A 24074-nucleotide genomic window follows, 5' to 3' on the forward strand; every position below is an offset into this window, starting at 1 on the left:
CTGACGACATCAGGTTAGCCAGGGCCATCCTGGTCGGGGATGACAGAAATTGGAGAGGTTTATTTACAAATGAAATTTCTAGGATAGCTTTATGTTTTTCAAAAAAACTTTATAGAACAGTATAAAATGGCATTAAAATCATCGGAATAAACCAGTTGCAAGGACAGCACGACCTCATATAAAAATAATAAAAGCCACCTGATATAAAATCTTCAGGTTATGTAATAAAAAGCCCTTGTTAAAAATCAATCATTGCAAGCCACCATTAAAAGGTTGAAGCCTTTGCTCACTGTGAATGTCTTCAGTAGAGGCATGTGGTGTCTCAAGCCTCACAACAGGTAGACGCGGCTGTGAGAGAAGCATTCACTGAAGAGGAGGTCATGAGCTCAAGGGATGTATCCTGCATTCTGTGCTGCTTTCCTGATGATACTCCAGATGTCCTGATTTACTGGGAGTGAGTCCTTGTCTTGTGACAACAGTAGGGGGCAATATGTTTTTATTAGGACCAACCCAAATATCACAATGCAGTAAGCACAACAAGTCTTGATATTTCCCCTAAACTCATTATCAAGCAAGAAGGAAGGGGAGAGAAGAGGATTGGTGTAAAGCCAACAGGTCTGCACTGCAAAGCTCCCCTCCTTTTGTCTTGTGGTATATGAAGTTGCAAATGGGAGAGTGGAACGAGAAAGGATCTTCTGATTGGGATGACCACAAACATTATGATGGGCTGCCATTGCCCATCATGATGTTGAAGAAGACAAAACAGAATTGATGTCTTTATCGACAGCTGTACTGTGTGCAACTCTTTTTTTTTGTTTAAAACAATTTATTATATATATTGTAGTAGCATATTATCATTTGTTATTAAAAGTTAATACACATATATAACATTTTCACCACCCCACCCCCCTTTTGGTGACCCCCGGCAGTGCCAACCCCCTTAACAAACAGCTCCCTATTACTATTTTATTTAATTTGTTATAAGGTAATAAACTCTATCTATTAAAGAATCTTTCTTCATAAAAAAACAAAAAGAAATACCAAAGCTATCATTGTAGTCCATCTTCATAATAGTCCTCCTTATTCATTCACAAAGAAATGAAAAAGTATAATCCAGTAATCCCATTTTTTAACTAATCCATATATAGTTTCTTTAAAAATCAATCATTGTCAAAGATCACCAAATGTCCTTTAACGTTCCATTGTTTTTCAATATACTTTTGAAACTTTCCCCATTCATTTTTAAACTTCTTGTTCTTTTAAGATTCTTGTAAGTTTGTCCATTTCACTTCAATGCATAACTTTCAAAGTCCATTTCCACATTTCTGGTATTTTGTCTTGTTTCACATTTGCACATATAATGTCCGTGCAGTTGAAAGCATATACCAGATTATCGTTCTGTCTTGTTTTTGAAATTTCCATTTGTAATCCCAACAAAAAGATGTCTGGTGTCTTTTTAATATTATATCCCCAAAACTTTCAAAATCTCTTGCTGAATAATTTGCCAAAATTGTTTCGCCTTTTCGCAAGTCCACCACATATGGTAGAAAGATCCTTCATGGTGTTTACATTTCCAACATCTATCTGATAACTTATTGTTCATTTTTGCCAGTTTCTTAGGTGTCATGTACTACCTGTATAAGATTTTAAAGCAATTTTCTTTAATGTTGTAACATGTAGATATTTTCATAGAGTTCTTCCATAAGTATTCCCATGACTCCATCTGTATTTCCTTATTTATATTTATCACCCATTTTATCATTTGTGATTTAACTACTTCATCTTCCGTAGACCATTTCAATAATAGTTTATATGTCTTTGAAATTAGCTTTTCATTTTCACTAAACAGCATTCTCTCCAGTTCTGTTTGTTCTTGTCTTATTCCATAATTCTTGATGTCCTGTTCAAGCAAACACTTTATTTGTTGCAATTGATACCAATTATATTTATTTTGTATTTCTTCAGCCGATTTTAATTCCACCTTTCCTCCTTGAATTTTTAGAAGTTGTTTCTATGATAACCACTTCTCTTCTTTGATATCTGAATACAATTTTATTACTTCTGTTGGTACAATCCAAAACGGTTTCCTCTCATCACCATATCTTTTATCTTTTGACCAGGTATTTAACAGATTACTTCTGATATAGTGATGTGAGAAGAAGCCGTCCATCTTATTTTTCCCATAGTACATGTAAGCATGCCATCCAGAAAGATTTCCATGACCTTCTAATGCTAGTAACTTTCTGTTTAATAATGTCCATTCCTTAATCCACACCAGGCATACTGCTGTGTGCAACTCTTAAATTATTGCCACATTTAGCTGTAGTGTTGTTTTTGAGAGCTGTGACTTCTAAATGGCAAGGGGGTGTGCTGTGTAAGGAATGTAGTAGGCATTGTAGTCATTGCAAGATGCTAAAGTTGGAGTTGGCAGTTTGCACAAAAGGAGAAGAGATTCTACCTGGTCGTAGAGCAGTATCAAAGGATGTTAACTGTTCTCATCTAAGAAGATTAAAGTTCCCCCACATTATGGAAACATCAAGATGTGCAGTATTCTTTGGATGATGTCACTGGCACTTTGAGAAGGGAAATGCCAGTGTGGGTGGGGAAATGTCATTGGTCATCTACCCAAGCAGAAAATACTGTTCCTACTTCAGATGTGGGAACTGTGCATCTCCTACATAGTGGTTAAACATAAACACACACACACACACACACATCTTTGGGATTACAAACTGTCTTTGACACTCTGTGCCAAAAAAAAAAAAGCCCCACAGTTTGGACTCTTCCTCCACTTTGGAGGTTTTCATATCAAAGTGACCTTTTTATGCTCCATTTGCCCACATAGTTGTCTGCGGAATAATCCCTGAGGACTTCAGGGTTAGATTCCAAGCCTCTGTGCCAACTCTTGCCAGTTATTATAGAAATCTAGTGGTGTTTGAAGAGGACTTGAGAAGATAGGCCTGATATGGTCTTTCAGAGAGCTAACAGCTTCTCTTTGATGCATCACTGAACTCAGGGGACATACTACACTGGATTTTTGAGGCATGTGAAGGGCTCCGTAAAGGGTATTTATTCTTGGCTAGTCTGTGGAAGAGGACCTCCCCCCAGTTGCCTGAGAACATTCTTCTTTGACTCTTGCTAAAGAAAATGAGGATACTAATCCAGAAAAGGGTAACCTTGGGTGTAGTGAAAATAGGAAGATCAGAAGAATTTAGTAACGTGCTGCATGGGATAATATATTATGGATAAATTTATTCATTGCACTTTCTTGGCTTATTGCAGTTGAAACATGCAAACATCTGAAATACGGTGTTAGGGCTATGCAAAAAAAGCAGAATTTTTCAGGTTTGGGTATATTGAACCCCCAAATATTGATAATTCCTGATTTTCCTGAATCCCTACATCAGTATGTCGGATAGTTCGGATACGGTAAATATTCAGGATTCCCATTTTTTTTTTAATCCACTGGACCCAAGAAGGAACCAAATGACAGGATTGGCTGGGGCAGGGGGAGCTGAGAGCTCCGCACTGCCCCGGCCGATCCTGGGCTGGCTCTTGTTTGCAGCTTGGTTTAAACTGAACTGCAAAGAGAAGCCCGCCCCAGCTGAGGTGTTGAGGAGCTATCAGCTCCCTGCACCTCCTCCAGTCGTGGACTGGCTCCTCTCTGCAGCTGTCCTGAAGAGCCAGCCCAGGATCAGAGAGTTCACTCCAAAGGCATTTAAAGGGACTGAGAGCCCTTTAAATGCCTTTAACTGTGCCTATCAAGTCTTGAAAAATCCTGAATGTTTTCAGGATTTTGGGGGGCAGCCATTTTCAGATAGCTGAATCAGTAGCCCATTTGGTAACAGGCTGAGAAAAATACTCGATAAATACCAATAAGGTATATAAATGCCAATAAGGTATTTATCAGGTATTTTTTGGGCTCAGTTTATACTGAGTGCACACCCCTAGCATTTACTTGACCAAATGCAAAGAATAAATAGGACTTGCTTTTGAATGAATAGAACTTAAGTAGCCTTCATCCATAATCTGTATGGGGTATAGATAGAATAATAATTTAAAAAAATAGACTGGAGTGTTGATTAAAAACAATTGGGGAAAAATCTGTTTGATCAAGTGTGCTTTTTAAAACAAAAAGAAAGAAAATGCATATGTATTATAGGAGAAATCCCTATATTTTTGGGTGTACTTTTGTGCAAAACAAGCATCAGATTTAGCCATGTTGTTTGTTTTAAGCGAAAAGGCACTGAGGAGGTTTGAAGGCATCTAAGTCCCGCTAAAATTGTATCAGATTTTGTATTCTGCATACATTTCTCTACAGAACGGCTTGGAGTGCAACCATATACATTATGAGATAAACCAGACATACTTTTGGGGGTGTCCTTCATTGTAAACGCCATGTGTTACTTCAGGAGCACTATTTTTTTTCTATTGTACAGAAAAACTGCTGCTCATGTGAATAGTTACAAAATGGGTGCCTTATCATGTAAGCAAAAGCCATTTTGGTCTGTTGGACTGCAATTGCTACAACAGATTTACCAAGTAAAAATAAGTAATTTTCTGAAGAGAACAATTGAAGAGTGCAGTTTAAATTGCTGTCTGTTGAGATCAGTTCACACATAAAGTTTTTCCTATACCAGCATGGGTCAGGGAAGATGAAAAAGCCTTTTTTTGTGCGAGTCTGTAGTTTTACTAGAGAAAGCATAATTTCCCTTTAGGTGCACATACAAGCATAGGTGTACCTTGTTTAAGGTGTGTCTTTCCGCTCTCTGTTTCAGTCCTTCATTTTTCGGTTGGTTGGGTCTGGAAGGCAGATTCTGAATACAAGGAGTAGGCGTGGCTGCAGATCTGCTCTTGGGGTGTACCATTTCAGACTGCAGTGCAGGTGGGGAGCTGGGTGATTAAATAATAATTTTGAAACGTTTTTCAGCACAGAGGAAGTTAGCATAACAGGAAGAAGAATGTTACCCTAGTCTCCTTGCTGATATTTAAGCTTTATACTGTAACAGATCTTAGTAAAGATATTAGGGAGCATTTCTGGTTTTGACTGACAGAGGAGAACCAGAGCTGACCTGATTTCGGCAAAGACTTATGCAGACAGAACAAAGAGTAGCAGGGCCTCAGATTAGAATAGCCTGAGGGTAGCTTAGAGATAGTCCTGTCAGAAAGATACAAGAAATGTTGCACTGCACATTGGGCCCAAATGCAGGGAATGTCTGAAAGACAGAGAGGTCCGGTCAAGGACAGGAGGGAAGGTAGAGTTCAGAAGTATTGGTTGGTGGCCGCATGGATGTGAAATCAGTCCTCACCACTTTGCTATTCATTGGGAAGCCAAAAAGTAGCAAGAAGCATGTTGATAAAGCATGCACAAAGCATTCATGGATATATATGAGTAAGACAATTTTGAAATGTTTAAAGTCTATTGGATAATTAGCCAAGAACATGAACCTGATCAATGGGAATAGTGAGGCATTAAGAGATGACTCTGAAAGCCCCTAAATATGAGAGGCCAAGACTAAAAACCAGCGTCTTCATTAATGAATCTGCTTGTCTTATGTAGTGTTCCTGGTAAGCCATGTGTTGGACTCATATAGAAGCTCTTGGTTTTATTTCTAGGCATATAGAATTTCATATCCTTTTAAAGTAGATAGCATTTAAGTTATACTAGATATCAAATGGAAACAAAGATTCTGCAATAGTACATATGTGCTTTAACCACAACAAACTAGATACGTTTTTAGTACCTTTTCCCTGGAGGTTAATGATATTCTGTTTAAAACAATTTTATTTAGTAACATATGGTAACAATATCTATTTCTTGCATCGTTAATAACTTCTTTTTATCTATCCCGTATATTACTTTCTAACCACCCCTCTCCCCCGTTACTTGACCCTTGCTGGTGCTATTTACTTAAAATACTAACATTTAAAGGTACCCTTAACTAATAAAAACAAAGATTAATATTCTTCTTCCTTCTAAGACTTAATCATTATCAAAAATTGTCCAATGTCCTTTTATTTTCCACTCTTTTTCTACATATCTTCTAAACTTTTTCCACTCCATCTTAAAAACTTCTAAGTCATAGTCTCTTAAAATTCTTGTTAATTTGTCCATTTCACTCCATGTCATAACTTTTACAATCCAATCCCATTTCTCTGGTATTTTTTCTTGCTTCCACAACTGCGCATACAGTGTCCTAGCAGCTGAAAGAAAGTACCAGATTATAGTTCTATCTTCTTTTGGAAATTTTTCCATTTGTAATCCTAACAGAAAAGTCTCTGCAACTTTCTTAAATTCGTATCCCAAGATCCTTGAAATTTCTTGTTGAAGCATCTGCCAATACTTTTTTGCTCTTTCACAAGTCCACCACATATGGTAGAAAGAACCTTCATGTTTTTACATTTCCAACGTCTATCTGGCATCTTATTGCTCATCTTTGCCAACTTTTTAGGAGTCATATACCATCTGCACATAATTTTAAAACACTTCTCTTTAATACTATGACACGTCGAAAGCTTTATCGAATTCTTCCACAAATATTCCCAAGTTTCCATCTGTATTTCTTTATTTACATTAATTGCCCACTTAATCATTTGAGATTTCACTACTTCATCTTCCGTAGACCATTTCAAAAGTAATTTATATAATTTTGAAATTAATTTTTCATTGTCTCCAAGCAGAACTTTTTCCATTTCTGTTTGCTATCTTCTTATTCCTTCAGTTTTAATATCATTTCCCACCAAGCTCTTTATTTGTTGCATTTGGAACCAATCATATTTATTATTCAATTCTTCAGCAGTTTTCAGTTCTATTTTGCCACTTTGTATTTTTAATAGTTGATTGTATGACAACCACTTTTCTTCACCCGTCTCAGCTGTTATTTTTATTACTTCTGCTGGCACTATCTATAACAGTTTTCTCTCATCCCCGTACTTCTTATATTTCATCCAAGTATTTAGCAAATTATTTCTTATATAATGGTGAGAGAAAAAACCATCTTTTTTCCCCCATAGTACATATAAGCGCGCCAGCCAAATTTATTTCCATGACCTTCCAACGCTAAAAGTTTTTTGTTTAACAGTGTCACCCATTCTTTTATCCACACTAGACAAACTGCTTCATGATATAATTTTAAATCTGGTAATTGGAATCCTCCTCTCTCTTTTGCATCTATTAAGATTTTCATTTTGATCCTTGGTTTCTTCCCCGCCCACACAAACTCTGAAATTTTCCTTTGCCATTTATTAAATTGTTTACTGTCTTTCACAATCGGAATAGTTTGAAACAAATACATTATTCTTGGCAAAATATTCATCTTAATTGCAGCTATTCTGCCAAGCAATGACAAATTAAGTTTATTCCATTTTATCATATCTTCATCCATTTTACGCCATAGCTTCTCATAATTATTTTTAAACAAGTCAATATTCTTCATTGTTATCTCCACACCCAGATATTTTACCTTAGAGGTAACTTCACATCCCGTTATCTTCTGCAGTTTCTTTTGTTTGCTTACTTGCATATTTTTACATAGAAGTTTTGATTTTCCTTTATTAATACACAGTCCCGCCAATTCCCCATATTCTTGTATTTTAGCTAACAACAAAGGTGTGACTTGTATGGGATTTTCATTTAAAAACATTATATCATCTGCAAATGCTCCATATTTGTAAGTAAATCCTTTTACTTTTAATCCTTCTATTTCTTTATCTTCTTGGATTTGCATCAGTAAGATTTCAAGAGTCATTATAAACAACACTGTGGAAAGCGGACAGCCTTGTCTTGTACCTTTGCTAATTATCATGTCTTCTGTAAGATCTGCATTTATACATAACCTTGCACGTTATTCAGTATATATTGCTTTTATCATCCTTATAAAGTTTTCTCCCAACTCCATTTTCTCCATTACTGCAAACATAATGTCCCAATTTAAATTATCAAATGCTTTCTCTGCATCCGCAAAGAATAATGCTACTTCCTTTTCTGGATGTCTTTCATAATATTCTACAATATTTACAACAGTTCCAATATTGTCTCTTATTTGCCTTTTGGGGAGAAACCCCTCTTGATCTTCCTTTATAAAATTTATCAAATATTGTTTAAGCCATTCTGCCAAGATTCTTGTATATATTTTGTAGTCATTATTTAATAGTGAGATTGGTCTATAATTTTTTACATTCGTGACATCTCTATCTTCCTTTGGAATCAACGAAATAACAGCTTCCTTCCATGTATTTGGTATTTTCCCTTTTATTCTTATCATGTTCATCAATTTCTGAAGTAGGGTTTGTCGAATCTTTCGGGCTCAAGTGCCGTGTTCTACTGGAAAAAGTTTTTCTTCCAGACGTTTCGTTCTCAGCTGCAGAGAACAAAACGTCTGGAAGAAAAACTTTCTGCAGTAGAACACGGCACTTGAGCCCGAAAGATTCGACAAACCCTAATGATGTTACCAGCCGTGAAAACCTGAAATCTTTGATAATTTCTGAAGTTTCAGAATTAACTCCTCTTTGAAGGTTTTAAAAAATTTAGCTGGCCCAGGTGCTTTTCCATTTTCCATTGCATTAATTGCTGCTTTAATTTCTATTTTTTCAATTGGATCATGCAAGACTTTTCCCATATTTTTTGTTAAGGGTGCTATTTTAATCTTTTGTAAATACTCTTCCATCTTTTTTTCCTTTATTTTAACACCCTATAATAATGTGGCATAATACTTAAAAGAATTCTCTTTTTATTCTTTCTTGATCTACCACCTCTCTTCCCTCCACCACAGTTTTATTAATAATTTTACTTTCTTTTTTTCAATTGCCAGGCCAAATATTTTCCAGGTTTATTTGCTCCCTCGAAAGATTTCTGCTGCAACCTTTTCAGATTCCATTCCAGTTCTTTATTTAACAAATGTCTCATTTGTGTTTGTAATATTATAATCTCCCTCATAATTTTCTTTTTCCCTGACCTTTTTCTCAGTTCCCCTTTTTTCTTTATTTCATTTTGAATGTCCAGCATCTGTTTTTCTTTTGGCCTATTGTCTTTATTATTCAATGTAATCAATATTCCTCTCATTACTGCTTTATAAGCATCCCGCACCGTCTGAAATTCTATATCTTCTTTATCGTTTATTTGGAAGAAAGCTTTAGTTTCATTTTCTAGAGATGTCACTATTTTTTTATCCTGTAGTAAATCTTCATTCAATCTCCATCTTCTCGACTTTTTAGACAATTTTGTAATCCACATTATTGGGTTATGATCAGCCCCTATTTTAGGTAAGATCTCTGTTTTCTTCGTTATAAGGCCTAAATCTTTAGTACCCGATAACATGTCAATTCTGGAAAAAGTTTTATGTCTTGCTGAAAAAAAGGTATAGTCCTGCACTTCAGGATTAAATTTCCTCCATATATCCTCCAAATTTTCTTGTTTGACCAATTCAAAAAAAGATGGCAATTTTCCTTCCTTATTATTTCCCCCCCAGACCTATCCAGTGTGTTCTTAATTGTTCCATTAAAGTCCCCCATTATCAAAACTTGATCATATGTCACTTCATCAAATTGTTTTATAATGTCTTTTTAAAAAAGCATCCTTTGCTCCATTTGGTGCATACAGTCCCAGTAACAATGTTATTTTTGCATTTAATATTATTTCTACCGCTACAAATCTTCCATCTTTATCTTTAAACACTAGTTTCGGGTCCAATTCTTGTTTAATTTAAAAAATCATTCCCCTTTTCTTCTGTTCAGCCAATGAATGAAATTCTAGTCCCAATTGTTTATTCCATAAAAATGTGTAATCCTTTTGTTTGATATGTACTTGTAAACAAACTATATTACAATTTTGCTTTTTAATCCAGTGAAACTTGCCTTTCATTTTTGTGGTGAATTTAGTCCATTTACATTCCAAGATAATAATTTGTAATCCATCATGGTGCAAATTCTTTATGTTCTTCATAAAATCCATGCAGTTCCTGTGTGCTTGTGATTGTAATCCTTTTTCCTTGTAGCTCAAAGCTCAAACCTTCAGGTATTATCCATCTGTACCTCATTTCATTGTTCCGTAATTTTTCTGTCAATTTCTTATATGCTCTTCTGTGATTTATCACTTGTCTTGGCAACTCCTTCATAATTCTTACTCTGTTGCCTCCCACTATCAATGTCTTTTCAAAGTTTTTATTCATGATTTTTCCCACCATTTCTTTTGTCATATATCTTATAACCACATCTCTTGGTAGATTATCTTATTTGGCATATAGTGAGTTCACTCTATACATATAGTCATACATGTTTCTAGTCCCTTCAGGATCTTCCTCCAAAAATTCAGCAATTATTTTTATTATATATTCTTTCAAATCAGTTTCTTCATCCTCAGGTACTCCTCTCAGATGTATCTGGGTCTCCATCAATTTGCAGTCATGAATTGCCACTTTTTCTTGTATTTTTAACAGGGTGGAATTATGTACTTTCACTCTCCCTTCCACCTCTTGTTCTTTTTTTGATGTCACCACTGTCTCATTTCTGAGATCCTCTATATCTTTTTTATTAGCTCTCCAATATCTTTTCTAATTTCTTTTTTGGAAGCAGTTATCTCCTTCATCCCTTTCATTATCCTGGCTTCCATTGCATCTAATTGGTCCTGCATTTTCTCCAGTGAAGCAGTCCTTGCACGGGTTTGCTTATGACCTGACATGTAAAAACACTGAAAATTTTGACCTCACCAAATTAAATTTCAACTATCAGATTTAAACGAGTGAGGCTTGCTCTTTTCAAGAAGCCTAATTTCGCTGTCCTCTGATCCTCCTGGGCTCAGATATTAATTTTTAAAGTTTTTATTTTTTCCAAAATGGCGGTCACGAATTTCTTTCTCACTTTAAATTTTTTTTCCTTTTTCCTCTAGAGGCTTCTAAAATAGTTATTAATAGTAATGTCCAATAGTATTTACCTTATAATCGTCACCTCTGTCGGCTCCACCAATTTTTAATGTCCCGAACACTTTAAAAATTTCATTTAATTTTTAGCCTCCTAGCAATGGCCGCTGATGTTTTTCTATGATATTATAGACCTAGAGTAGGCTGGCTGCTTCAATGATTTCCCTTTTCCATCCGATACTTCCTGCTTTGCTTGCCACCAAGTGCCATTTTCGCTGGTAGAGAGATCTCACAATGCTTGACGTATTTCCTGTGTTGGCCGTGGGAGCTGCAAGTCTATGATGACGGGGCTTTTTCTCCAAAACCGCAAGTAGACAAAACAATAAATTCCTTTCCACTTTTTAGCACAGTCCTTTAAATTTACAAAGTCCAAATTTCGCCCCTTCTCCCCTTTTTCTTCCAAGCATTCTTGATTTTAATTTCCCACCTTCTGATTTTATTTTGTTTAACTTTAATTAGTCCCGAAATGAAAGATAGCAATCTGTACCTTTTCTGTAGTTATCCAGATCAACACTGGTCGTATAGCTTTAGATGTTTAGCAGTATCAAAGAAGATTAGGATCCTGTCAAGCTTATGTCAAATAAATGACTCTGGAAAATTCTGCAGATGATGAAAATGCAACTCGTCTCCAGAGATCCCTCAAAGGAGCTCCCCCTCCCGGGACTCCCTTTTAGCCAAGGTAAATCCCCTCAGAGTTTCCTGTGCATATCTTGGACTGATCTCTGACTGAGAAAAGTAGGCAGTAGGCATTAGATTGCCTTCCACTACCCCAAACAGAAGTTCTAGCCTGCTCCCCTTCTGAGAAGCAGTTCAGCTCGGCATTTTCCAACCCCAGAAGTCCCCCTGGAGGTTGATGATATTGATGGAAGCCCATGACTACTGTTGGGAACACCTGCAGCTTGATCAAACGTAGCAAGAGACATCCTTCACAGAATGCGCTAAGGATCTATTATCTGGGGTAACATTCAAGTGTTCAACCTCCTTCTTTAAATTGGAAGTGGTAACAACATTATTATGTGTGTGAATTTAAGACCAAGGTGTTTGCTGCTCTGGGAAACTTTTAACATGTCCCATGTTCCCTGCTGTTCCCCCAGTCCTGCTTTAATCAGTTTAAGCTTTGCCCTCTAAGTGTTCTTTGTCTAGTTTTGCTAAACTGGGGGGGGGGGGGGAATACTGACCTTGAGCATGTGTACATGTTTCTCTCACTATCACTGAGCAAATTTCTCTCATTCAGTATTTTTAGCTGATATACCTGGACTTGGTGCATTTTCATCTGGTGTGAGCCTTGAAAATCTTTGTATTTATCATTTGGCCCTTTTCAGAGCTTTTGTACACAGGAAATGAGACCTTTGGATAAATGACAAGCACACTGTTGTTTACCATCTCCTCTGCTTAAGTCCCAGAGCTGTGTGAAGGAATCTCTTGAGAGAGATTTTGGGGTAACAGTTTGTTTCTCCTGAATTCTTCCTGCAGGGTTTTTCCCTGGGAGCTCTCAAGGCTGTGATGCCTTCCTCCGTCATAAGATGACCCTCATTTCACCTTCAATCTTGAAGAAGTACGGAATCCCCTTTGACCGGGTAAGTACAAGAGGGTGCCTTCAGTTTCTGGACAAGGTTGGGCTCATGGAAATGAATGGGCAGGCAACTCATACTTAATCCTTCAGCCTTTTCTTATGTTAAATTCTGGAGACGGTTGGACCCATAGAAACAAATGGGCAGGTAGCTCCAATTTAATTCTTCAGTCTTTGTCAGCTCAACCCATGCATTTCCCCCCAAAAGTAAGTTTGGTGCGGCAGTTAAACTATTTTAATGATGACGCAGTTGCACATCTGGATACCACTCTATCGTGTTGCTCTTGCTTGGGGAGGGGGCAGGGCATAATGCCATTCATGGCTTCTCACCACAAAGTGTGCTGGCCCCTCAGGTGCCTACCCTATTGGAGGCCGGAGTAATGTGGCTTTGGTGTGACTTCCATCATCTACTGGGGCTGGCAATGCTGAAAGCTTGTATAGTGCTTTTCCCTGGGAGGTTATGATGTTGCCAGGTGCACTGGAGCAATCTCCAATTCCTGTGTGGGTGTTGGCAGACCAAGTGTCTCTGGTCAGCCATGCTGACCCATGATGCAGGCTTTGCCATCCTGACCGAGAGAGACAGACAGTTCAGAGCCTCTATCAGCCCTTTGGTGGGTAAGTAGAAGGAAGAGCAAGGAAGCTGGGGAGCTCTGGATAGGCTCAGACAGTTGGGTAAGAAGGCAAGGTAGTGTCCTAGTTCCCACAGAGGCAGTAAAGTGGGCTGGGCTGTACCATTTCAGACTATGGGTGATGGGTTAATTTGGCAGAACTCTGCTACATAGAGAGCAAGAATCGTATCAGGGAGGAGGCTAGAGTAAGGATTTGATTTTCTTTGTGGAGGAAACGTTCTAATCAAAAAGGGATGTCAAATTATGTGAGTCCTGCTCCACCCCTGCAGTCTGACTGCCCATATGTTTGCCGCTTCAGGGAGAGCTAAACTGTAAGGAATTCATCCTGTGCTTTGCAGACAGGGCCAAGCTGGGGCACCTTCTGAAGGAGCTCCAGCTGCAGGTTCTTCAGGAGCAAGTTCTGGGGCAGTTGAGCCAGGGGCATCTACCCTGCAGAGATTTCCTGCTACACCCCCCCCCCCCCTTGGAGGCTTCTGAGTCAAAGTCTGGAGTCAGCTCAGTGGGGGTGATGACAAGTGAATACAAGATGGGTGGCGGAACAGTGAGCAACCTAGGCAGGAACCTCAGCCGTTGCTTTGCAGCACACCTCGCCTTACTCTTTGAGCATGAGAGCAAATCACATGAGGTTCCTTGTGTTAGGGCAGTGTAATGGGCCCAAACAGTCCACTGCTCATGTTTTCCAAGCTTAAATTAAGTCCTGTTCACTGGCAACTCCGGAGGCTTTTGGGGGATGCAGGGAGAGCAGGAGAGTCAGCTGCTCTAAGGAATCAGGTAAGGAAGCCATGCTGCTTTAGGAGAGAACTCCTGTCTGCTTAGAAATAAAACATCCTGGCTCCTGCACCATGTCAAGGCTGTGGATTTGTTCAATTTGCTGCTCCAGAGGCTGCTTCATTTTTCCTCTTGAAAGACTGCGATGAATGGAATCCGAAGTGAGATCACTGGCTCCATCTAGGTGCTGCTCTAATACATCAAAGATGTAGCCATGCCTGGCTGGCATTTTCATATTCAGATGCTGTGCTCCACGTATGCAACTTCTTATAACTTGTCCCTTTCCTCATGGCCCAGTTGAACAGTCCTGTCAAAATCCAAGCCCCACAGTGCCCACTCTCTGCAGCTAACCCAGCCCATTGGGCTCAGCCCCTCCAGGTATGACGAGCAAGGTGCAGGTGACAATGATGCTGTTCGGATGCCCTGATGTCTGACTGCTTCATCAGGGCATCTGGGAAAAATATATATCTTTGTGTGCATTCATCTATTATCTAGCTTCTGTCATCTTATCCATCCATCCATCCGCTACCGAGCAGCTGCCATCTGTCTTCCCTTTTCTTACACTGTTGGGTTTTTTGCTCACATTTTCTTGGTTATTGATATGGCCCTCTATTGTTTTTTCCTGCCTCTGGAAGCCTTGTCATCGTGCATGAGAGAAATGCCAGCTGTCCTCTGGTTTTCTTATGTAATAAACTAGTGTGATGTAGTGCATTGGATTGGGATGCAGGAGACCTAGATTCAAATCCTCATTCAGTCATGAAGATCACTAGGTAGCTGTGGGCAGGTCACTTCCCCATACCTGCGTCTTAGGATACCTGTGTTGATAAAATGCCTAGCCTCTGCCCTGAGCTCCTTGAAAGGAGGGTGATAAGATTGGTGGTGGGGGGGTGCGAGATGTGGAAAGGGTGGGCTTCTCTCCACTTCTCTTCTGCCTATCCTGACTTCTCCCAAGGCAAGGGGTAAAGAGAGCTCCTTTCACAGAGCACTTTTGCAGTTGACACCTTTGCATTTTACATGGTTTGCAATTGTGAGCTTGTTGGTGGGGAGGTCTGAGCCAAGTCATGGTTGCTTCTGATCAGGATCTGTCTTTGGGATGGGAGGGAAGGTGCCATTTCTGATTTCAGCGTGTAGGTAAGTGATGCAAGCCTTCCTGCGCTCTCCCCAGCCCTATCCTGGTGAATGTCAAAAGGCTGGCTTCCCCTTCTGAAGGCAAGGGTGAGGTGGGTCCTGACATCCTGAGGGTGTCTAGGGGTAAATGCAGGAAAGGAGGCTGCTCTCTTGCCAGCTCCTGCCTTCCTCTTCTGTGGCCGCTCTTGCCTCTTCCTTTAAAAAGGGCCGGCTGGAATCCCTTCATCAACATTCATGGCAGGCTTCAAACAAGGCAAATACCTGGGCATTTATAAATCTCAGTCATGGTATTTACTTCTCGAAAGAAATCAGATCGATACCTGAGCTCTTTAATAATTAAAAATGTGTATTTCTGTAATCTGCGATTGATTTCTCCATTTATTCTGTGAAGGCCTTGCAGAAGTCAGTAAATTCAGGGCTTTCGCTGTGAGTGGCAGCCGGTGCTGGCTTTTCCTCACTAGTTATTACTTTTCTGCCTGAGCCTATCCATCAGCTGGAGTTCCTTTTCTAATTTATTGGTGGGATAATGTTGACAGCTGTGATGTAGGAAGAATGTACACTGTGGGACTGGGGATGAAGACACAGGGATGTAGATTTTCTGACAGGAGGATAATCTCTCTGTCTACTTAATTCAACCAGCTGCAGCTTCACCTTGATTTATGAACAATTTCAAATAGAGGTGGACACCAGAGGCCAGGTTTGAACTTTTCTCACCTGTACAGGGGCAGGAGGGAGATCAGAGAGCCTATCGCAGCAGAGCTGTCAAATGGACCACATGGAGGCTGAGCAATGCCCTATCTGGTGCCCTTTGCAAGCATTCCTAGGATCCAAAGTGTGATCAGAATGGGATCAGGAACTCACTATGGCTAGTCTGATCTTGTCCAATCTCATAAGCTAAGCAAGGTTGGCCCTGGTTTGCATTTGGATGGGAGACCGCCAAGGAGCTTGGAGGCAAGCGGGGGCATCTCTTGTCTTGAGAACCCCACTCTGACCTGTGGCCCCAGGAATATCACTTACAGAGGGGCCTTAATTGGGAATCGCCAAACCATTCTGGCAACAGGTGTGGAAAGTCCAGCAGGCCCCTCCCCTCCCTCTTCCTCAGCCCAGCGCACAGTCCCTTGGGTCGTTCTCCTTGGCTCTCCCAGTTATGTAAGAAAAGGAATACAGCCCAGCTTTCCTCAGACTTCCTCCAGCCTCATAGCATTTGCAACAGCAGCAGCAAGCATCGGGTGTTGCCTTTTGGCAGTGTGTAAATCTCAATCACATTTGCAGATACGAGGGATATGAAACTGGTGCTTGGCATCATGTCTTTTTAATCTCATTTGGTGGATGTTAACTTCACTCTCAAATCCTTCTCTGGTTCTGCTGATTGAGCTCTCTTGGATGTGTAATTGAAGTGAAGGGAGAGTGATGTAGGAGAGAAGAAAAACCACCTTGGAGAGATGCATGGGAAGTTTAAAGTGGAGTTTCTATTCTGCTTGTTTTTGCAGGCAATTAAATTATGCAGTGTTCCTTTGGTATGTGGTTGTTCAGTGCAAATGTGCCTATAAATTTGGAGCTTTTCACCGCTCAGATTCACGCAGTGCAGATTTCCAGGACTTTGGCCACCTGTGTACTCAATACTCTGTTCAGAGGTCTAGAGCTGCTAGTCCTTTGGCTGCATGCACAGGCTGCTGCTACACCCATTTCTTTTCTCTTGCATTAGAAATTCTGTCAATCAGATGTTGTTTGTCAGTTTGGGGCTTCTCAAGTCCCTCTGCCAAATTCTGGCACTTGAAACTGACTTGGAATCAGACAATATATCTTGGAGCTGTAACTTCCAAACAAGGTGCATTTCCTAGGACTAGTTTTGCCTTCTATGTGCAATACAGGTGGAGATGCTTGCTCCTGGGTCATGTCATAATGGCAGAGGCTGACAAGAGTGGCCATCCCAAGTCAAGCTGCCCATCTGGGGAGTGATGCCGGGCCCCAGTTTGCCAGCTCTTTCTTGGACAACCTGGCTGTCAGTTTATGCTTATGGGAGCTTGGTGAAGAAACATCCTAATACGGAAAGGACTGGTGGTTCACACAGGGCCATGCACGTCATCCAGGGCCGCCTTAGGCATGTGTGTGGGTGCGTGGATTCCTCCTGGTGTGCCTCTGTGCAAATTGCACCCTGGGCACTGGGTCATCCAACCCATTTTGTAACTCAGCCGCGTTTGTCTGGGACAGAGCTCTGTTTCCTGCCTGCCTGACAGTATGTTCATGATATCTTCTTTCAGATCACCCAAGAAGCTGGCGAGTTCATGATTACCTTTCCTTATGGCTATCATGCTGGATTCAACCATGGTTTCAACTGTGCTGAGTCCACCAACTTCGCCACGCTACGATGGATTGACTATGGCAAGATGGCCACTCAGGTAAGCTCCCTGCATCTTGACACTTAACTGGGGGAAAGCAGGAGTGTAACCCAGTAGTGTAGAGTAGATGCAGAGGGAAGCTGGAGATGTGTGTTCCAGGGGCTGTGCTGATGCCCTGCATGCTGTGGCTTGCGAATTTGGAGCCAGCCTCAGGAACTCATACCTGCTTTCCCTGCAGGGTGTGAATCCTCTACTCCTTTTGTTTGACTTTACCCTGGTTTAGTACTAGTTTCACATCAGTGCTATGGATAATTCATAAGCAACATTCTTCTGAAGCTCCTTGACTGTGGTTGCATCTGGAGGAGATAGACTGCCACATCCTGTTTAAGCCTCCCAAAAGAAATGTGTGCTGCATGGAAGAAGGAGAAGTAGGGATTGCGTGTTCCCAAAACTGTCTTCCCAATTTGCAAGCCACCAGTCTTGCACTACGCAAAGGATATGTTGATGCACAGGCTGACTTCTGTGTGTGTTTCTGTAGCTAACTGTAGCTAACGCAGGTAAGCATGGGGTGGAAACACAGGGGAATGGAAATGCAGTTTATTTGACCTCTAACCCTGAGTACAGAATGGGCTGCAGCAGTCACTAATGACTGTTCCCTAGGGGTAAACTCCAACATAATGTTTTTGCTTGGGGGGGGGGGGTGTCTGTTGCTGTGATTGCTCGCAACAGACTGGAGACATGTTTGAAAACCTGGCAGCCTCTCCCCCTCCAACCTCCCTGCCGCACTGCCTAGGTACTTGGCAGCGCTCAAAGCCACTGTTCTGCCTGTTGTCTTCCACCCAGCAAACACTTCTGAGCTGCCCACCTTGCTGTCCCTGTTCGCTTCAAAATTAATTGCCGGTGCTTGCTCATCACCACGAGCGGCTGTTTATGGTGCCGTGGAAGTGCACTCTGTGGAGACGTAAACATGCGCGCCTCCTTTTGGCATTCTGAATCTTTTGCAAAAGCTGGCAGAGAACTCCCAGAATACCACGTCAGAATTACTTTTATTTCCTTCTTTCTCCAGCATCTTCTTGGTCTTTACCAGACGGATGCTGTGTGCCCTGCGTCTGCTCAGGACTCACCTTGCCCTGCAGCCATGCACAGCAAACCATTCCTTTCCCCCATTTGTCATTTCATCTCTGCCTGAGCAGGGGCAGATAAATTGAACGCAGCAGCCAGCCATCTCAGCAAGCTCATCCTTTGTGAAGCAAAGCCTGTATCTGGTGAATGGGGGTGGGTGGGGTGGGGTCTCTCTCATCTGTCTCTCCCCCCACCCCTGGTGATTCTTAGCTCTGCTTCTCAAGGGGCCTGTTAGAAGCTGACAGATTTTTGACATCTGAACTCTCCACGCTTGTTCTAAAATAAATTCTCCCTCAATTCGATGGAAGTAAATCTTGACGATTTTCTTTCCCATCGACATAACTTGGCAGAGATGTACAGCCATTTGATGGGGATTCCGTTGGGCACCAAGATACAGCTTGGAGTGGGAGGGGAATTTAACCAGACAAGTCCCTCTGTTTCAGCTTGACTTTTTTGAAGATTGGCTGTTAGGCTTCATGGAACCTCCCCCTGACATGTTATGGATATTGGTTGACAAAGCATGTAGTTTGTGGGGGATGCAAGGGAGCTTTCTTGCACGTTGTTTATGAGTGTTCCACTAGAACAGGCAAATTGTCCATAAAGTTTTCACCTGCAGCCCGTGTTGATCATTGCCCAAGGGGTCTTTCTTACCTGGTGTGCCTACCACTTACATTCTTGTCCACAAAATCTGTTCTTGCTAGTAAGCCTCATCGTTCTTTTAACGTATCCTTAGAGTGCTTTCACGCCTAATGAAAAAGGACTGGGCCAAAGTAGCACATGATTCTACAGTATCTGAAGCAAATGTTATTGGATTGATCAAGCACTTGGATGCAAAGATGAATTGGAATTGCCTGTTATGTGTCTGTGTGCATCCGTGCTTTCCAATCAGCCACTCTGGGCCCATCAGGGAGGGCAGGATATAAATCTGATTAAATAAAGAAGACATACTTCTGACTGTGACAGACAGAGGAAAACAAAATGAGCTTTTCAGTGAAAAAATAACTCTCACAACATATAAATAAGATAGCTTATATGCCTCTAGCTATCAAATCTTTGGGCAATATAGGGTAACATGACTCTGAGACTAAATTTTGGAGTGATGATGAAAGTTCCAAGGGAAAAGGCCAGCAAGTCAGAAATGATCACATGACTAGACATATATTTACGTCTAAGTCATATGATCATTTTTTACTTGCTGGCTTTATACATATATATCAAAATCACTAAGCAAATTTTATGGGAGACTTTTAAAGGCTGTGATCATGTCTGTGATGTGACCTTGCGTGTCAGGTATTCGGCCCACGTCTCTCGAATCATTGTTGCAAACCCGAGAAAATGGCAGTTTGTCATGGAAATTCTGACAGAAGTCTTAACTACAGCAATGCCAGCAGGCAACTGCTCTAATATTAAAAGCAATTTTGGGCTCAGCCATGTGTTCACAAACAAGTGACATTTGGGAAGTAGCGCCTTCAGATTGAGCTCCGTGCTTACATTGTCAGGCGCCGTAGCGTGAAATTACTGAACAAGCAGTGGGGGGGGGGAGAGTCTCTGTGCCACTCCGGGCAGTGGGGAGTTACAGACAGGAAGGAGGTATCTGCTACATGAACACTGACCGGTGCTTCTCATTCTGTGCTTATTAACAGTCCCCTCCCCCCCCAAACCCCCACCCTTATTTTTCTTTGAACTTTCTGTGTTCACGTACATAGATTCAGGTGGGCAGCTGAGTTGGTCTGAAGCAAAAGAACAAAGTTTGAATCCAGTGGCACCTTGAAGACCAACAAGGTTTACTTCTGGGTATAAACTTTTGTGTTTCTGCATACGGAAGCTAATACCCAGAACTTTTTTCTATGTTCAGGGAATGCTTTCCACACCAGCTTTTTTGAGCGGGAGTTTTTTGTTGTTGCAGAGCATTCTGAGACTTCTTAAGGGTACATACTTAGTTTATGCAGCATGTGCCGGTCCTGTGCATTAGGCTTCTGCATCGTCTCGCATCAACTGAGAGAGTCTCCCAGCCATGCCCCGTATCTATGCAGCACGTCATAGATATTGAACATCAGCAATAGTAAATATGGGTCAGGCTGCCTGTTGGGGAAAGTTTGTCATGACCTCTCTTGGAAGCTATATAGACACAGGTTTTGATGAGCCTGCAAACTTATTAGGTGAGGAGCAGCTGCTGAAAATACCCTCCTGTGCACGCCCTTTTCCTAATCAGGAGTTCTAGGACTACATTGCTCCTTTCTGTCCCTCTTCTCTAAAAGAAGGTGAACCATGCCTGCAAAGTAGCCTGATTTTCATTCAGGTCTGCTTGATAAGCAGAGGCTACTGTGCTTTAGTCACACTATGAGAGAAGACAAGACTCATTGGAAAAGACAAAAAAGCTAAGGCAGCAAGCAAAGAGAAAGAGCCACCATGAGATGGATGGACTCATTCAAGGAAGCTGCGAGGGCCCTCAGTTTGCAAGACCTGAGCAAGGCTGTTACTGATAGGATGTTTCAGAGGTCATTCATTCGTAAGGTTGCTGTAAGTCTGAAGTGACTTGATGACACATACCACGCACACACTTGCCCCCTGCCCTGGTTCATCCAAAGCCATATCTTTAAGTGATCTGTAAGCTGATGGTCCACTGTGCAGCTTCATCTCTTAGCTACCCAGAAATCTGTACAGAAATATTTTTGGGGGGAGAGGGGGGAAAGGTCTCTTCCCAGCCTCGTAGCTAGGGGCAGAAGGGGGAGGGGGCCCTTTAAATCGTGCAGGAGCCTGGTGACTGCTCCTGCCACCCCTCCTGCATAATTTAAACCTCACTGATGGGCCGATTTCTGGGCCCTATAAATGGCATGGGAGGGGTAGAGGCTGCTCCTGGATGCCCCTCCCATGTGATTTAAATCATGCAAGAGGGAGGCAGCAGTCCGGGGTGAGGAGCCCCTCAAAACTGTCAGGAAGCCAGGCCCCGTGGGCCCCTGGTTAGCTCCAGGCCTGTCTCTTCCCCTGGTCCTCCCCTGAAATGAAAACTGGTAAGGAAGAAAACCTCCTTTCAAATTGAGAGTGAAAGACTTTAAAAGCAATATTTTAGAATAACAGTGTCATATGTCTTGTTTGCACTGCTGCAAATCCCTAAGATCCAAGATTCAAAGCTGAGATTATGAGAGTTGTTGCAGCATTTGATTGGAGAATACAGCAGACTGCTGAACATCTTCTGGTAGACAACTGCAGTCTGGGAAGCTGCAGTAGAGAGGCAGATCCCTTGTGCAGTGCAGCCTGCAGCCCCTCTTTGCTTTTTTCTTGCCTCCGGTTGCTCCACCTTCTGCAACAGCTAAAAGGATCTATTGAACAGTTGAAAACAGGCACAATCAAAGAACAGATGAGCCCGAAAAGAGTGGAGAAGCCCTTTTCCATTCACAGTCTGCACACTTCATGTTTCTTGAAGTCCAGGAAGCTCCAAGTGAAAATTTAGAATAAGAAACTAGGGATGATTCAGACTCCTATTCCTATGAGAGACAGATCTTAATGTCATGGGTGCTGGGGACTCTGCAGAAGGAGCGGAGCCTGCAGAGGAAACTGTGCCCCTGCCACCTGCACCAGCGCCCCTGCCTCCTGCTGGAGAAGATCCCAGCCCCCCTGCCTCACCCTCTCGGGTGGCTCGTGTGCGTGACCGCCTTCGTCGGGACCTCAGGGATTGGAGGAGGGCGGCACGCTCACAAGCAAGACGCTCCCTGAGCCCTGAGTTTTGAAAGGATTCTGGCCCTTCTAAGGGCAAGGATGCTTGAGTTGTAGCAGGATCCTGGCTGCCTCTCTGAGCCAGCAATTAGCCCAAATGGGCAACAGCCAGCAGAGGGCTATATAGCTGTGGGCTTTGGGAGGAGGCTTTGTGGAAGCAACTAGTCATCTACCTGATGTTCTAGCATCCACTCCGGCTTTGACTTTGACTTTGGCTTTTGGACTCCCTGACTTCGGCTCTTGACTTCTGGACTCCCTGACTTCGGCTTCTGAACCTCTGACCTGCGTTACCTGGACGGTGATTCGGATTTGGTGCCTCGGACCCTCTTGCCTACCGGCTACAGACCTCGGCCTGCCCTTGGACTTTGCCTGACCCAGCCCCAGCCGTGACACTTAATGCTTTGCCAAGGATATTGTATGTCTTGTGCCAGCATAGATCATAAACCTAATACCTCAAATTTGCTGCCCTTATTTATGCTTTGGCAACTGCTGTGATGCTTAGAGCAGACCATCACATACATGTTTACTCAGAAGCAAGTTGCACTGAGTTAAACAGGGCTTAACTTCCAGTTAACTTCCCATGGCGCATAGTGGTAAAGCGGCAGTACTGCAGTCTTAGCTCTCTGTTTACGACCTGAGTTTGATCCCAGAAGAAGCTGGGTTCAGGTAGCCGGCTGCAGGTTGACTCAGCCTTCCATCCTTCCGAGGTCGGTCAAATGAGTACCCAGCTTGCTGGGGGGAAAGTGTAGATGACTGGGCAAGGCAATGGCAAACCACCCCGTAAAAAGTCTGCCATGAAAACGTTGTGATGCAACGTCACCCCAGAGTCGGGAACGACTGGTGCTTGCACACACCTTTACCTTTATCTTCCAGGGAAGTATGTGAATAGGAAGGCACCATTGTTGCTTTTTTTGGTGAAGTGACATTGAACTCGGGCACTGAATGTCTAAATTGTCTCCTGCTCCATTATGAGGTACATTTGAACTCGTCATAGAGCCTTTCTACGTGACCCACAAGTCCTTTCTGAGACCAGATGATCAAACCTTCCTTTATTTATTTCAAGGTTTCCATTTCCAGCTTTTTGAGACTCCTGGCAAAAACAAAAGATACTTCAGGATCTCAGAGATCTGCTGTGGCTTCCAGCTCCATCTTTATCAGGGGGTTGTTTTGAATTATTTTTAATAAAACAAAGGCATTCATACTTTTAAAACATGCATAAATATACCATCCAATGTAGCTTTAAGTGCTAAGTTATGCATGGTGTGTCTTATGAAGCAGAAAAGTAAGTCTAGAGTTGATGAGAGCATATATTATATTTCAGCCTTGCTTTCCAAGTTTTAAGGGGAAGAAACCATTGCCCCCATGACTTCACAGTTTCTGCAGTTTTTGCATTTTCATTGCTACGTATAGGTTTGGACGTCAGCACGTCCTTTTGCCAGCACGTTCCTGAGTTACCCAGGCTTAAATGATCGCATACAAGCCCTAAAGCTAGCAGCACTAATAACTCTCTGAGTCGAAAGTACTATGGCAGAACTCTACACTGCACAAAAAGCACATTGTGGGAGTGTAATTATTGCCTCATTAGAAGCTGTTTCTCCTGTAATTGTATGTGTCACTATTAACTGGAAATGAACTCTTAAAGGTGCAAAGTTTGCTGTTCAAGAGAGAGAGTTACCCATACTTGTAGGGAGGGATTTTTTTGAGCAGGAACACTGTTCTGGCTGGCTTGGTGTCAGGGGGTCTGACCTATTATGCAAATAAGTTTCTGCTGGACTTTATCTACAAAAAAAGCCCTGCATATAGGTATAGACCGACTTTGCAGTCGAGGCTGCAAAGAGGAATTACTTTGCAACCAAGATTGCATCTGCAAGTTCGCGCCCAGCACAATTGT

At 41.8% G+C, this 24074-nt stretch overlaps 1 protein-coding gene across 2 annotated transcripts in view; it reads left to right on the forward strand.

The window, feature by feature from the left end:
- The window catches only part of KDM4B (lysine demethylase 4B), a 211953-nt gene that overhangs the window by 77857 nt on the left and 110022 nt on the right, over positions 1 to 24074 (forward strand). For both annotated transcript variants that reach the window (XM_060232874.1, XM_060232875.1), the window contains exons 6-7: positions 12387 to 12490; positions 17270 to 17407. In XM_060232874.1, coding sequence (XP_060088857.1) covers positions 12387 to 12490; positions 17270 to 17407 — 242 coding nt within the window. The remainder of the gene's footprint in view (positions 1 to 12386; positions 12491 to 17269; positions 17408 to 24074) is intronic.

This window comes from Heteronotia binoei, chromosome 2 (assembly GCF_032191835.1).
Source record: "Heteronotia binoei isolate CCM8104 ecotype False Entrance Well chromosome 2, APGP_CSIRO_Hbin_v1, whole genome shotgun sequence".
In the NCBI taxonomy this organism is placed as follows: Eukaryota; Metazoa; Chordata; class Lepidosauria; order Squamata; family Gekkonidae; genus Heteronotia; species Heteronotia binoei.